The 14,797-nt window shown below is 39.3% G+C and overlaps 1 protein-coding gene across 1 annotated transcript; it reads left to right on the top strand.

Annotated features, from left to right (window-relative positions):
• Positions 1-12,924: 12,924 nt before the first annotated feature.
• Positions 12,925-14,124, top strand: LOC149928542 (uncharacterized). Its single transcript, XM_090157909.1, has one exon. It carries the CDS (start codon positions 12,925-12,927, stop codon positions 14,122-14,124), a length of 1,200 nt encoding a protein of 399 aa, XP_090014035.1.
• The last annotated feature ends 673 nt before the right edge of the window (positions 14,125-14,797 follow it).

The following is a 14,797-nucleotide window of genomic DNA, read 5'->3' as shown; positions in this document are numbered from 1 at the left end:
CTACACGTTTGTTTGGGAGGGGGGGGTGTTAGCTTAAACTCTCTATTGTCTTAAAATCATTTAATTTGGGATGTGGAAGTTTAAGGATCAGATTTCCAAACCGCAAAGAAAATTCTCTCGCGTTATCTAATTCTTTTTTAGAGGTACCAATTAGGTATTGTAGAGGTCTAGGTCCCAATTTCCCAAAGTGTTGGGGTGATAGTTTGAAGTTTCTTATGGGAATTTGTGATTTAAAAAAAACACAAATTCCCATAAAAATCTTCAAACAATCTAGATCTATTTTAATCACAAAAAAAGGCCGTGCAAGGTTTAGCGTATTTGATGTCAAGTAGCGTGATATGCAGGCTTTCCTTTACCAAGAGTTATGAACAGGCCCATATAGAACTAATTTGCAGTGGCATAGTTAGAAATTCGTCAAGGAGGGGGTGGAACTATGTGAATCTTAAGATGGGGTAGCGAAATTGGTGAAAATTTAGTACAGTTAAAGGTATATCCAAGGAGAGGGTTTTTGATAAGGAAACCCCCTTGTCTACGCCACTGCTGATTTGACAACGAATACTGGCGGAAAATTTAAGACCTTGCCCATGATTTGATTTCACTGCGATCATGGGCTGAGACATTAGGACGTAGTTTTGGGAAGAGGACCTTGCGAACTTTAACCTTAAGGTTTTTGGCCAGATATTATATATCTTGCCATAATAAAAAGTATGTCCAAGCTTTGCTATTTCATTTTGGTAGTGCCTAAGTCTTAACAACACCAATGCCTCGTCATCATACTGTGTTTTCAAAATGTTGTACTACAAATGCGTTTTTTGTCTTTGTTAAAGTCGTCTTTCTTCTGCGACCGGAGGGAAATTGAAATATTTCAGCGAAATTGAAAATCTTTCGTCAGTCATATTTTCCCTAATTTCTTCACTCCATTTCAGAAAGCGTTTCTATTTCTTTAGAAATGGTCACACCGAGATTTGTTGCTAACTTTTGTGTCATTTATGGAATTTTTATATAGTATTTATACATATGAAAAAAGTTATATTTATTTAACTAAAACGTCCTGATTAAATTTAAAAGGCTGTATCGCTTGTCATTGTTAAAAAATTATATCCCAATAAAAGATATTCTCAAAATCCCCGAAAAAAAATAAAGAACAATATTTAGAAATATTTCTAAAACAGTGTTTCATTAAATCGTTATAGCTCCCTAATTCAATCACACTGTTAAAAATTACTTTTTATTTTATAGGAATTTACCTGGCAGAAAATTACTAGGAAAGTTACTGTAAAATTTCAGGTTATTTTTAATGTATACGTAGCAAGTAAAAAGCTGTTCTAGGCACGAGAAAAATTCAAATTATATTTAAAATTACTGTTATTCCAACATGAAACTTCTAATTGCTTTTACGGTAACTTACAAATAGAACCTAATTATCCTGTTGTGTCAACAGGTAGTTGAGTGAGTTTAAGTCTTTTAATCGTGTAGTAGGGACAAGGCACTTGACGCCATTTTGAGGGAGGGAAACGTCACGACATCGTACCGTTATAGCTAATTTCGCGTTCTTTTCCCCCAGTGGGTGGATTTTCAGGAGTGTGAGATAGAGCGTAGTGACGTTCTACCTCCCCCAACTGCCTTGTCCCTGTTAAGAAATACACTCAAGAGTATATGTTTGAGAAATGTGTTTTAGTAACAGTAATTGTCTTTCTTAATCAAAAACGATATAAATTGAACTGGTACATGAAGAATCTTCACTAGTCTGCTTAAAATAACTGGCAATAGTTTTGGTACGCCACTACCAAAGCTTTTAAGTAATGGCTTTGGATTTTCATCTTCTTGACTTAAAGCAGTATCAGTTTCGGCCTTTATAAAATCAAAATTTAAAATTCTTCCATAGATAAAATAATTAAAATATCGGTTTACTTATGTGTATTGACTTCCTTTTGAATAAATTAATTCATCAACTTGACTGATGGACTGTTCAACTTAATAATTAAAACTTATTCGTTAAAAATAACAAAGCAGAAGAAACTATTACAAATAGCCCTAAAGCCGCAAAAGAATGCCACCCGAGAAGATACTGGAATCGTTGGGTTGGTGGAGTTTCATTTTTGACCTTTATCAAAACATAAATGTTAGATCTCGCTATTAATTAATAAATTGAAATTTCAGTTAACTGACTTTGGACGTATTGACTTCCTACTACAACTATCCCTAACGCCGCCAAAGACCGACATCTGAAAAGATAATGAAGCCAATAGCCCAATAAAAGCCATTTCATCCGGGTTGGAACTGAGAGGAGTTTCAGTTGGGCCTTTATCAAATCATAATAAAACTATTAAAATTTCGTTATTTGATAATAAATTAATATTTAGGCTTACTTCTTTTAGGCATATTGACTTCTTACTACAACTAGCCCTAACGCCGCCGAAGAACATCAAATGACAACAAAAATGGGGAACGACTACCTTTCGGTACTTTTTCCCAAAAATGATTTTGAATGTTAACGAACTCGCGACGACCAACTTAAAAATTTTCAATTGTATCGACAAAACTAAAAGTGATTATATATTTTTTTATGTCCCAAAATATGATTTTGATTGCTAACGGACTCGCGACCGGACCAGGGTTAAAAATAGGGGATTCGAGCGGGATAGTACTTTATTTACATCCACTTTTAGTGGATGCAGATAAAGTACCTCTTGATTGAAGTAGATGCACATTCTGTTAACATCAAATCAGTTAATAAATATAGAATAGTAAGAAGAGCTTTTACCTGTCGTCGCGTATCCTACTGTAAATTGGCGCAGAAAAAATTAAAGCCAAAAGTATTATATTTTATGAGGAAAGTTTGAATGTTTACGGATTTGCAACGTAATGGTAAAAAACCAGCTCTATTTTACGGATGATTTATCCTTTTTGAGGGGAAATATAATATTTTATGGGATATTTTAGTAGTCAAATTTAATTTTTTTTTGTATTTTGGGTCTTGAGCATCAATTCTTAGGGGCGTTTAAAGTTAAATATTTGTATCACGGAGATATTATTGATTAAATGGCACCTTTTCCAAAATAATGCTATTTATATTTAATTCCTGCTACAAAAAATCGTACGTTTTTTAAAATGGTGGCAGGAACTAAACTTAAATAGCAATATTATGGAAAAGGTGTAATGTTTTGTGGCAGGAACTAAATTTAAATAGCAATATATTTTGGAAAGGTGCCATTTAATCAATATTATCTCCGAAGCTTTAAGACCAAGAAATCAAATACTATTCAAATTTTAATATTCTCAATTCGATTACCAAAATACCTTGTAGCACCGTCTAAATATTGATAAGCCCGGAATGAATCTCATTTGAATAGAATCATACACAATGTGCGGTTTTTTCATATAAATGAAAAGCTCAGCCACCTTCCGATTGTACTCCATAGAAAAATTTCTAGAGCAAATGATGCGCCATACATTGTATTTAGATATGCCATTTAATATGCAGAATGCCACAACCTGCATTCTTTACAAAAAGGTGCATTCGTCCAAAAATGCGTTCACTATATTTCCAGTGATGATACTAAAATCAGACACATCCGTTACATTGAATAAGTATTATTATTATCGGTTTTTTAAATTAGGCAAAAAACTACTTCATCTTTAATTATATAAATTGGGAAAAAATTAAATGTTTGGGTGCTGATGTATTTTTATCAAATATAAAAATAATAAAATGAAAAATAGCTTAACCAAAGACCACTTAATGGAATCAAGTTTTAATAGGTGCAACCTTTTTAGGAAATCTTCGTATGATTGACGGAAATATTCCTAGCCTTTGCTCAAAGATATAAATTCACTAAGGCGGGGGAAAATGATGATAAATTGCGAATCGTGGCCTTTCGTAGCGTGAATTAAATCCGAGAGAGTTAGTTACATACCGGGAAAAGAAAAAAAAGGGGGAGATTCGAATTCAGAATGGAAAACCTTTGTCTTTAATTAATCACAAAATCTGTATTTAATACTCATAGACAAACACTACATACAAGTAATGAAATGGGGGGGAAATCAGATAATATGGTTCTTTTGATTAGTAGGATAGTTAGGACATCACTATTACTATTTTTTGCTTTTAAGCGGGGGATAGCATGCACAATAGAGACAAAAAATTAAAACACTGACTAATTGGTTAATTAAAAGTTTATCTTACGGTTCTCAATAGGATCAGTCCCAACCACTTTTCGTTCTGCCATTCTGACTTAAATCAGCGGGGAGGGGGGGGGGCAAAATAGATAATTTACACTAAACTCTGATAACTACAATTAAAATAAAACACTACAATTATGGATGACTACAATTAATTCTAAAAAACTCCAAAACTTTACAAAAAATAGCAGGACGATACAAAAACCAGTGATGGGCATTTTCGATAAAAATCACTTTTCTCTCGCTCATCTCAAATACGTTCCTTAAAATCAATATATCATCTCCTCTCCTCTCATATTTTGATTTTCTTTAGGATGCTATTTCCTCTTCAAGAAAATGATAAGTAAATGAAACTCCATCTAAGTCATTTCAGATAGATTACCTTAAAGATATCTTATATCTCACTCTCCTCTCCAAAAATTAAAAAACGTGAAAAACTCTTTTCGATCTCTCTTAAAATACCTCACTAACACTTATCTCCTCTCAACATACACTCTGCAAACATTTCATCTACTGAAACTCCTCTTTCTCTGTCACCTGGATACCTGGAATTTTCTAAAACACTTCTCACATATTTTTTAAAGGAATCTTAACTCTCTCACTCTCCTCTCACAATTTCATGTTTGAACTAGAACTCACTCTCCACTCCCTATAACTGTTCGAAATAGTTTCCCCTCAAAAGCATTTAATCGCTTTCGTTGAGTTATGTAACCTCAACATTTAATTACTTTATAATTAGGTTTATTTCGCTTACGACTTAGAAACATTAACACAATCTGATTTCTTTATTCAGAAAACAAATATTTATGAAGAAAAGACAATTTCAATATTAACTTTAGTACTTTTCCATCTGTTTGAGAATTGCTGGCCTTCTATATTCTCTATACAAAATCATTTACTCCATAACCTTTGGAGTTAAACGATTTCTTCTAGCAATTTTAAGAAATCCTCCAATACTGAAAAGTCGATCAACATCTCTTGACGAGGCGGGAATTGCAAGTATTATTCTAGCCAATTTACTTAACCTGTAAAGGATAAACATACTATTTAGTAATCAAAAATTATACTTTAACAACTTTACAGCAGTATTCTATACCTTGGGAAAGCCAATTCCTTTTTTTTCTAATATTCTAACGGACTTTGGTTAACAGATGAGAAATCACCTAAATAGCATTCTATTTCAGAAGATATTTTGGCCTCAGTTTTTTTTGCAAATCTCAGACATATCACTTAAAAAATATTGGAATCCAGATTGTGGCTGTTCACCTGTAATCAATTTATGTTATTTAAAGCATTTACTTATTTTTGTCCTTAGTTATGATGATTTTACCTGACTGTTCTCTCATGTCTTCTGAACTTTCAAGGCTGAAGGGCCGGGCAACCCGGGCAGCTGCCCGGGGCGCCAGTTTGAGAGGGGCGCCGAAATTGAGTTGCGCGCCTTTTTGGTTTACCAAGAATTGGATTTGTTTATACAAAATTTTAATGAAAGCATAGCATAATTCGAAAAATCCTTAGCTAATTAGAAATACAATTCGCTTTCCCAACGAAAATGTCCAACATCATCGATGAACTTTTTTCTCTACTATTTACTTTACAATAGTAAATAATCCATAAAATTACAGTGGATAGTTTTGACGGATAAAGTATTTTCCTGGTATTTACGTTATAAACCAGAGTATATAATATGAAGAAGAAAAAGTGATTGGGTGATGTTACAAGAATAGAAGGAAGCCCAAAGGAATACAGTACTTCAATGTACTTGCTTGCTATTTCGTTCTCGTTTATCCAGCTTTATGATAAATAAACTAGCAGGCCATCTTCAAGAATTCTATTTGTTTTTTAGGCTCTTATGAACCGGCATTCAATCTTCTAAAATGCATTTAAACCGTTTTCGATGGCTAGTTCCAAAGATAGGGAATAACATAGGATTGGCCGGTTTTCAAACCGCGGGTGTCATGCATCCACGATGATATTGTATGCGTGATTGGCGAAAGCGCCCCATTCGCTTTATGGATGATGGAGTTTATCGCCACAAGACGTTTGATGCGGCGACGCGACGCGAGAGTGCGTCAGTTAACATTCTTAAGTACTTGTGAGATACTGATGTCCCACGAGTACCCGACAGATGTGGCAAAACGGACGGCCTTTCGTTGAACCATATCGAGTTTGTGGGTTTCCGCCGCGGTGTGTGGGGACCACATGGCTGAGCAGTACTCCAAAATCCGAGTGACGTAGGTTTTAATGGCTGATGCTTTCGTGAGAAAGGAGTAGCCGTGGAGGGTTCGGCTGAGGAAGCCGAGAGCTCGGTGGGCCCTAGAGACAGTCATAAAAACGTGGACATCCCAGGAGAGCGTGGCAGTTAAAGTAACACCGAGATACTTGAACTCTTGAACGTGATCGATGGCCGTGCCTTCAACTTGGTACCCGAAGGAGGTGGGTTTAAACCCTGAGTGGTGAAGGCTTAGCACTTTTCATTTTTTGGAGTTTAGTTTCAGCTTCCAGTGGCAGCTCCAGAGCATGATTTAGTCGAGGTCCAGCTGCAGTGTGTCGTGATCGCCAGGGCAGCAAATTGCTCGAGACAGGGTGACGTCGTTGGCGTAAATGGACAAACGAGAGAATACACTAGAGGCTACGTCATTGACATAAATTATGAAGAGAAGAGGGCCAAGTACTGACCCCTGTGGTAGCCTGAAGTGACGGGATACCAATCTGACCCGGCACCAGGAAGGACTACACGGAACTCACGCCCCTCCAAGTAGGAGGCTAGCCACCGTAGAGTGGGGCCGCGTACTCCGTAGCTATCTAGTTTAGAAAAAAGAAGCTGATGAGGCACCGTGTCAAATGGCTTTCTGAAGTCTAGGACGACCACATCCACTGGGGAGGCGGTCTCCAGACCGGTGCACCAAGCGTCCACGCTGGAGAGGAGCTGGGTTTCGGTACTGTAACCGCGGCGGAAGCCGTGCTGAGCTGGAGTAATGGCATTATGGAGCTCCAAGTGGGTGGTGACGGAGGAGGTGACAACGTGCTCAGAAACTTTTAGGAGTTGGGCCAACAGGGAGATTTGTCTGTATTCTTCAGGATCATCTGGGGGCCCTCCCTTTGGAATTGGCGTTACATTGGCGCGCTTCCAGTCCTGGGGGAGTGTGGCCGTGGAGAGCGAGCAAGCAATCATGTCCGCCACCGGAGAGGCCAGCGGTCCCGCGCAACGTTTCAGGATTGCCGGGTGAAGTCCATCGGGCCCTGGCGCTTTATGGGGATTTAGCTGCTGAAGGAGCTTTAGGATTCCCGTGCTTGAGATTGTGATATCTTCCATAGGGGGGGAAGACCAGGGGGAAGAGGGGGACACCGAATCTGGATGAGATGTTGCGTGAGGGGTGTGACGCTAGACCGCCTCAGAGAGGGTAGCCTTAAAAGTGTCCCACTTGTCACACATATCCTGGTTTGGGAGGCACAGTAACTGGAGTTCAGCGGAGAAAGCTTCAGTATCGCTAGGCAGGTGCGGGGGGGGGCAGTCTAGGTGGTGAGGGGAGAGCCGGCAGAGTGAATTTAAAAAAGTCGTGGTATCCGAGACCAACAACCCCTGCGGAAAACGAGAGCGCTAAGTCGAGAATGCTTTCACAGGAAGACGTAGTTCTGGTAGCACTTAGAACGTGCTGCGTGTAGTTGCACGAGAGCACAGTGCACAAGAACTTCGAATCGAGAGTTAAAGGGGTTTGTAACAGATCCCAGTCTATGGATTTATAGTTGAAATCGCCAACTACTAGGATGTCAGAGACACCCTGGGACAGCTTTTCAAGTAAGGCGTTGACCCGGGCGGAATACGACTTATTGTACGAGGGGGGACGATAGACGCAAGCGACCCTCAGACATTTGGAGCCCATAGTAAGTCGCAGCACAACCACCTCAACGGTATCCTCGGAGCGCACTGAATAAGATTTTATGCTGTTGCCGACCGCAATCAGGACACCACCACCATGTCGATTTCGGTCGTGACGGTATACGACAGTCCGAGTGAAATATTTCCGAGGAATGAATCGAGGAGTCCAGTTTTGTCTGAGTTAGGGCGACAATAGCACGGCGGAGAGTTGAGAGGTAACCTCGGAAGGCTGGGATCTTATTGCAGAGCGATTCCATGTTGGCGTAGAGGAGAGTCAGTGGAGATCGTCGGGGCAGTCAGGCCGACACGGTCGCTGAATTGGAAGTGTTTTTGGCGCTGATGCTATTCAGAATTTACATTATAATTAATGAACTTTAGGTATACTAGTCTTGCCACCTTACCTAGTGTTTCAAGCTCTATGTAAAATGGCCATGTACCATAAAGAAGGTATGAAATATGTTTACACAAAGTATTTAGAAAGTGATTAAAGGGATTATTTATTGTTATAACAAGGACATGGTAATGTTTTTAGGGGGGGTAGTTTAACTTAGTTTCAAAATAACAGGGGCACCAAAATTCACCCTCGCCCGGGTGAAAAAAGTTACTTGAGCCGGCCGTGCATCCTGGTCACTTTATTGTTTATTAATTCCAGTGAATTCGTTCTTGGTTTCTTCTGTGACTACATACAAATTAAGTTGATTAATCAGTATTTCTCGAGCTTCGTCTGGGGTTGGTATTTGAAGTTCAATAGCATATTACTTTAGATTTTAAAAATAACAAATTGAAATAAACCTTTACTTTCAAAAAGGCCAAGCTTTATACTAGGGTTTAATATTGTAGCTGCTGTGAAAGCTCTGTCTTTGAAGAGTTTTAAAAATCTCTTTTTAATTCCATTAAGAAGTAACGATTTAAAAAAAGGAAAATTTTGGAGCTGATGCCGAGCTGATTTTCTTGTACGCATATGCAATTACAGACTGAGCTATGGCTGAAGTTGATTGTTCAGCTGCTTGAACATAGTCTGTGGCCTCCGCAATAGGTTTTATTAAAGCAATTATTTCCCCAATGGAAGTTCTGATAGAATTTCAAATTACAAAAATTAAAAAAATTAATAACATTTTTAATAGTCTATGTAAATCAAGTTACCTCAGGGAATTTTTTGGCACTTCAACTTATGATGTTTTTTTTCAAATTGCGATCGTTCAATGCCAATTGGAGACTTTGTTGTAGATGAGTAAATATCTGAAAAAAGTGGTGAAAACAGTTGTAATTAATTTCTTTTATTTTTGCCACAAAGATAATTTTGTTACCTCATAAATTTTTCCAGGGATCTCAGTGTCGAATTCCAACGAGTCACATTTGATGCAATCAACCTATATTTGAAACTTCATGTAGTTTTTCAGAAAAGTGGTTTGAGTTTCTGAAAAAGTTGGTAATCTTTTTGCAAGTATCTATTATTTCATTAGTTTCTTTGTCCCCTTGAACAGCGTCTTTTACCACAAGTTGCATAGTGTGGGCAATACAATGAATACGATCCCAAGACACAATTATCTTATCAATGACCTTCTCTAGCAATTCTGTGGAATTAAAAAAAAATTGTCTTAACCGTAGAACTAAAAAAATTTCTTTCAATTTGAAAACCACCTTCTAATCCCAGAAAGTCTTCATCGGTAGAACCGTTGATGTCAGACTCAGTCTCAGTGTCATCTGGGAACATTTCTTCAGATAGGTCATATGCACGTGACAATGTATTCCATGCGCCATCAAAACTTTGCCGGAGAGTATCTTTGAATGCTTTGGTTATGTTGGCGGCATTATCAGCCATAACTTTACCAACCTACATGTGATTATTGATTACGAACAAAAAAATAAATAATTTACTTAGTCTCGAAATAGATAATTGTATCAATAATTTTCCTAAAAAAATATGCACCATAAATAGCTTTCACTCAAAGCTCTAATATATATGGACTAATCTTTGTGACTAAACAATTTTGTCTTACTTTAAATGGGTAAATGTGGGCATTTTTTAAAGAATCAATCACAGCCAATCGAATATTTTCTCCTGTATGCCGTTTTCCAAAATATTTAAAAGCAATTGTTGCAGTTTCCATCTTCCAGGGTTCTAAATTTTCTTCCACCGCTAAACACGTCTCTTATTCACGGGAAATTTAGCTCCAAATGTCCAAACTCACATGGACAGAATTGTTCGGTTATTTAGCCATTGTGGCTTGCAAAGTAGGAACTACTTCCTGGGTTACGGCATTTGAAAGATCTCAACCAATTGTTCGTCTTGAAAGAGTGTTGATTTTTGGATTTAATTCAGAAATGAAATACTTATGGGCCACTGCTAATTAAAAAACATTAAGTTCACGTTCACAGCAATGAAATAATTTTCAATATTAAAATACTTTCGGTCTCTGACAAAGGATGACCCCGTAAAGCTATGTAATCCAAAACCGCTTTTCTATATTTATTTTGAATCCATGGATCACAGTTCGCAGACTTCCTTTTTCCCATATAATCCTTAATACTTTTAAGGTGTGATTTGAGTACAAACTTTAGAACTTTCTGACTCCGAGGAACATAAAGACAGGGAACCCTTCCTACAATAGTCTATTTCTACATTTGGATGGAGTCTCTGAATAAGAAGTTCATGAAGAACAAACATTTTTAAAAGTACTTTTGCATCATGAATAATATAATAGTTAATTACTTACATCCATATGTCGTTTAAAATTGAAAATGGCGTTTGAAGTGTTTCCAGTAATGTTTCTCGAGCAATAAACACAAGTTAGCTGCAAAATTCAGCAGTTGGGTTTCGTCTCATCAATGGTGTGCCCATAATATTCGAAATGTTCACCAAGTAATTTTCCGATACTTGAGTCATTATAATTAAAATTTTGGATTTTTTCTCTTTGAATAGGTGTGGAGTCTGTTGATATATTTACGTCATTATTTTTTTTTATTTGCGTTGATCCGTTATACTGAACTTACTTTGCTTAGATGATGGTTGACTTTAAGAAATTTCATCGAGCAACACGGATTCAGGTTCAGAGTTTTCGGAAACTTTATTTTCCCCTCGATATTCACCCAAATTATCAAAGTCTAGGCAAACTTGACGAAAATGAGGCCGCGGTGAAGATAAAACAATTTTTGGCATTGTTGTCTTTAACGCGAGACTTTTTCATTTCAAAACCTTTATTAATAACTAATAACTATATTCACTGAATCCGTAAACCATACAATTTGATACAAAAGTATACATTTTTACCCTACAACGCGTGAAAACTGGACCCTAAACAACCGATTCTACGTTTTCTAACGGCCAGCGAACTCCACCACTGCCGACAGATCCAACTTCAAGTGTCGGAAATGAAACTGAAACTGTCAATAAAACCAAACCAAAGCTACGTCTACACGAAAAGAGGCAGTGGAAGCCAAGCTACCAATGTGGAAGCGGGGGTTAAACAATAAAAATACGTCATAACTCAACAAAATCTTCGCCACTTAAGCGCCACTGTGTTAGGCGTTTTAGAACGTATGTCTACGGGAGAGTAAATAACTGAAATAAAAACATGCCAAGACCATATCTCTCGATCTCACCTTTCTTAGAAATTTTCTTATCTACGTTTAAACAGTTATTTCAGACTTTGACCCTGGATATTCTACGGGGGGAGGGGGTAACGAAATTTTGGTACTTAACACTTGATTTTCTTCGTGCCTGCTCTTCGATTTACGGGATTCCGGGTTACGGGAGCTTCCGGATTACGCAAGACACACGCACACGCGTTTTCTTGGAGGGGCTCGACGGGGGATTTCTTGTTTCACGGTGACAGTTCCAAACTGTCCGTTCGTCTCGCTTACAGCACGGATGCCCGAATTACGATAACTAACGAGCCGGATTACGGTATGGATGTCCGGATGACGACGACGAACTTCTTACAAGCGGCGTAGGCACTTCGGGTTTCAGTCTAAAACATCTGGCTAGGCGAGGGGTCGGATCTCATGTCGTCGGATGCTTATTCTCGGGATCATCGGAGAATTGGCGGTCAGCTGCGAGTTGACTCGTTCGAGGGGGCTAATGAAACGGTTCGGGATGACTGTCCGAAGCTTCAGTTTCCTCGGAACTAATTTTGGGATATAGCGGGGTCTGACAGACGCGGCAGCCAATGGGTTTAGCGGTCGGTCATTCCAGACTTGTGTTCCGAAAGTTCATCTAGGATTTTGGAGCGGCTGAACTTCCCTAGACCGATGTCTAGGTTCTTTTTCTGCTAGTTCTGTCTTGAGAATCCGAATTCTGTCTTTTTGGGGCTGTCTATTGGTTTTGTTCCGGGGACTTGTGGGGTGGGGCTGAAAAACGAAAGTATTTGGTGACCTCCCATTTTATTTGGGTCATTGGTGCATCTCATACTTGGTCCTATCATGGTACGGATGTGTTGAAGATAAAAAGCGTTATCGGCTTTTCTCGTTTAGTTTTTTTTAATAGGTTAAAAAATGTTTATTGTAAATAAGATATATTTTTAATCACTTATCTTATCTTACTATTTTTTAACCTTATGTGTATATATATTCGCTTACAGCGTTTATTATGACCGTCACTCCTAATATGTCGTTCATCTTGTAAAGTACTCATTTTTAATAAACGTTTGTTTTTTAAATCACTACGTTATAATTTCTTACTAGTTTCATTAGTTAGTTAGTGTAGGGTAGCTTTGCTGTTAACATCGGATTTAAAACTCCAATAGGTTATGGGCCCAGCACGCTCCCACTGCGCCACTACTATCCTGATGATCTAGTCTGCTGTATCCCGGTTTCAGTTACCATCACCGTAATCCGTATCCTGTCAACAGTTCCCATGAGTAACCATGGATAGTCTTTTTCGTCAAGACGTCGAGAAACTATCAGGTTCGGAGAATTGGAGGAGTTGGAAAAGACAAATAGTCGACATCCTAACCGTTCGAGACGTATACGAGATTCTTACTGGCGAATGGATTGAACCTACGGAACCGGTGCCTGGAGCAACAGCAGCAGAGAAGTCTGAATACACTTCAAACACTAAGTACCGAGTGGCGTTCAGCACGGTCCGTGGTATCCTCTGTTCAACCTTATCCAAAAAGGTCCAAAACATGATCACAAATTGCGACACACCAAAGGACATGTGGGACAAGCTGCTCGAAATCTTCGAGCAGAAGTCTTCAAATCGTCTCCGAAAGCTTCTGGCGCAGCTCATGCGAACTACGAAGTCACCGGACGTCGACATGGCCACCCACATTGCCCAGATGTGTTCTCTCTGGACAGATATCTTGTCAACGGCAAAGACAGAAAAGGACGTAACGTTCGACGATTTCATCCTTATTGCATGTATTTTCGAGTCCCTACCGCAGGACGAATACCGAGAATTTGGTATGCTTTGGGATACGATGCCTACAGAGAAACAGACTGTCGCAGAATTAGAACGTCTGTTAATCGGCCGTGCAAGTCGAGAGGGCGACGCGTTTGGAGATTACTCTGGTCTTATGGTAAAACCCAGTAACGGAAGTTACTCTGGCACCTCAAATGAGAAGAAAACCGTAAGCAAAAATATACTAATTGCCGGAAGTTTGGTCACATTGCTGAAGACTGTCGGGGACAGAAACGAGCCTCTAGAAAGACGTGTAATGACGACAGCAAGCATTGGGGGTCTGATTGCAGCTGACGGTCTCGTGGCACGTTCATCATCTGAAGAAGCATGGTACTTGGATTCGGGTGCTACACAGCATATTACGAACGACGCCTCGAAGTTCCTGAATTTCCGAAGGTTTGCTACACCAGCAACTCTCCAGATCGGAAACCAAATGCAGATGACAGCGGATGGTGAAGGAGACATCAAGTTTCAGTTCCGGATCGGGAAGAAACTATATCAAGATGTCGTCCACAATGTCTGGCACATTCCCGATTTCGCCTGCAACGTTTTCTCATTAAAAAGCGCCATGAAGAGAAACAAGAATCTGGAGTTCAAAGTTACAGCAAATTCTTGTGGTCTCTATGAAGTCCTCGGGGGTAAGAGAAACCTCTGTCCCTGGTAGGGTCGAGAACTTGTATCGTCTGGACGTCATGGTCAAGCAGCCATCCCAATCAGCTTACATCGCAGCAGATCCTCGAAATGACCGAAAAGCAGTCGGGCATGAGCGGATGGGTCATCAGGATAAACGTCATGTAGCAGCAACCTTGAGAAGACTCGGATATGCAGTCCTCAACCAGAGCTCTGATAAGCTCTGTGAAGGGTGCATCTACGGCAAGATGACGAGGCACAGCTTCGGCACTCGGCTGGAAAAGGCAACGAAACCGGGTGAAAGGATTCACTCGGATCTCTGGGGACCATCACCGACCCCGTCCATGAAGGGGAAGAGATATTACGTCCTATTCAAAGACAGAGTATTCCAGTATTCGAGCCGTATTCTTCCTACTGACTGTTTCAAAGAATTCCTTGCTTTCTGTCGAACCCGAAATCACACAGTACAAGAGCTGATCACTGACAATGAAACCGAATATGTCAATGAAGAGTTTCATCGTTGGACTTCCGAAGAAGGTCTCAACCATCGCAAGTCAATGTCATATACGCCAGAACAAAACGGGGTTGCTGAAAGAGAGAACAGGACAATTATGGAATCCGTACGAGCCATGTTGCACTCCAGATCAGACCTACCACCGAAACTCTGGGCTGAAGCGATAAACACGACTGTCTATGTCCTGAATAGA

Source organism: Leiobunum rupestre, chromosome 9 (assembly GCF_980474605.1).
Source record: "Leiobunum rupestre chromosome 9, qqLeiRupe1.1.hap1, whole genome shotgun sequence".
In the NCBI taxonomy this organism is placed as follows: Eukaryota; Metazoa; Arthropoda; class Arachnida; order Opiliones; family Sclerosomatidae; genus Leiobunum; species Leiobunum rupestre.
This window is presented reverse-complemented; position numbering and strand designations above follow the sequence as displayed.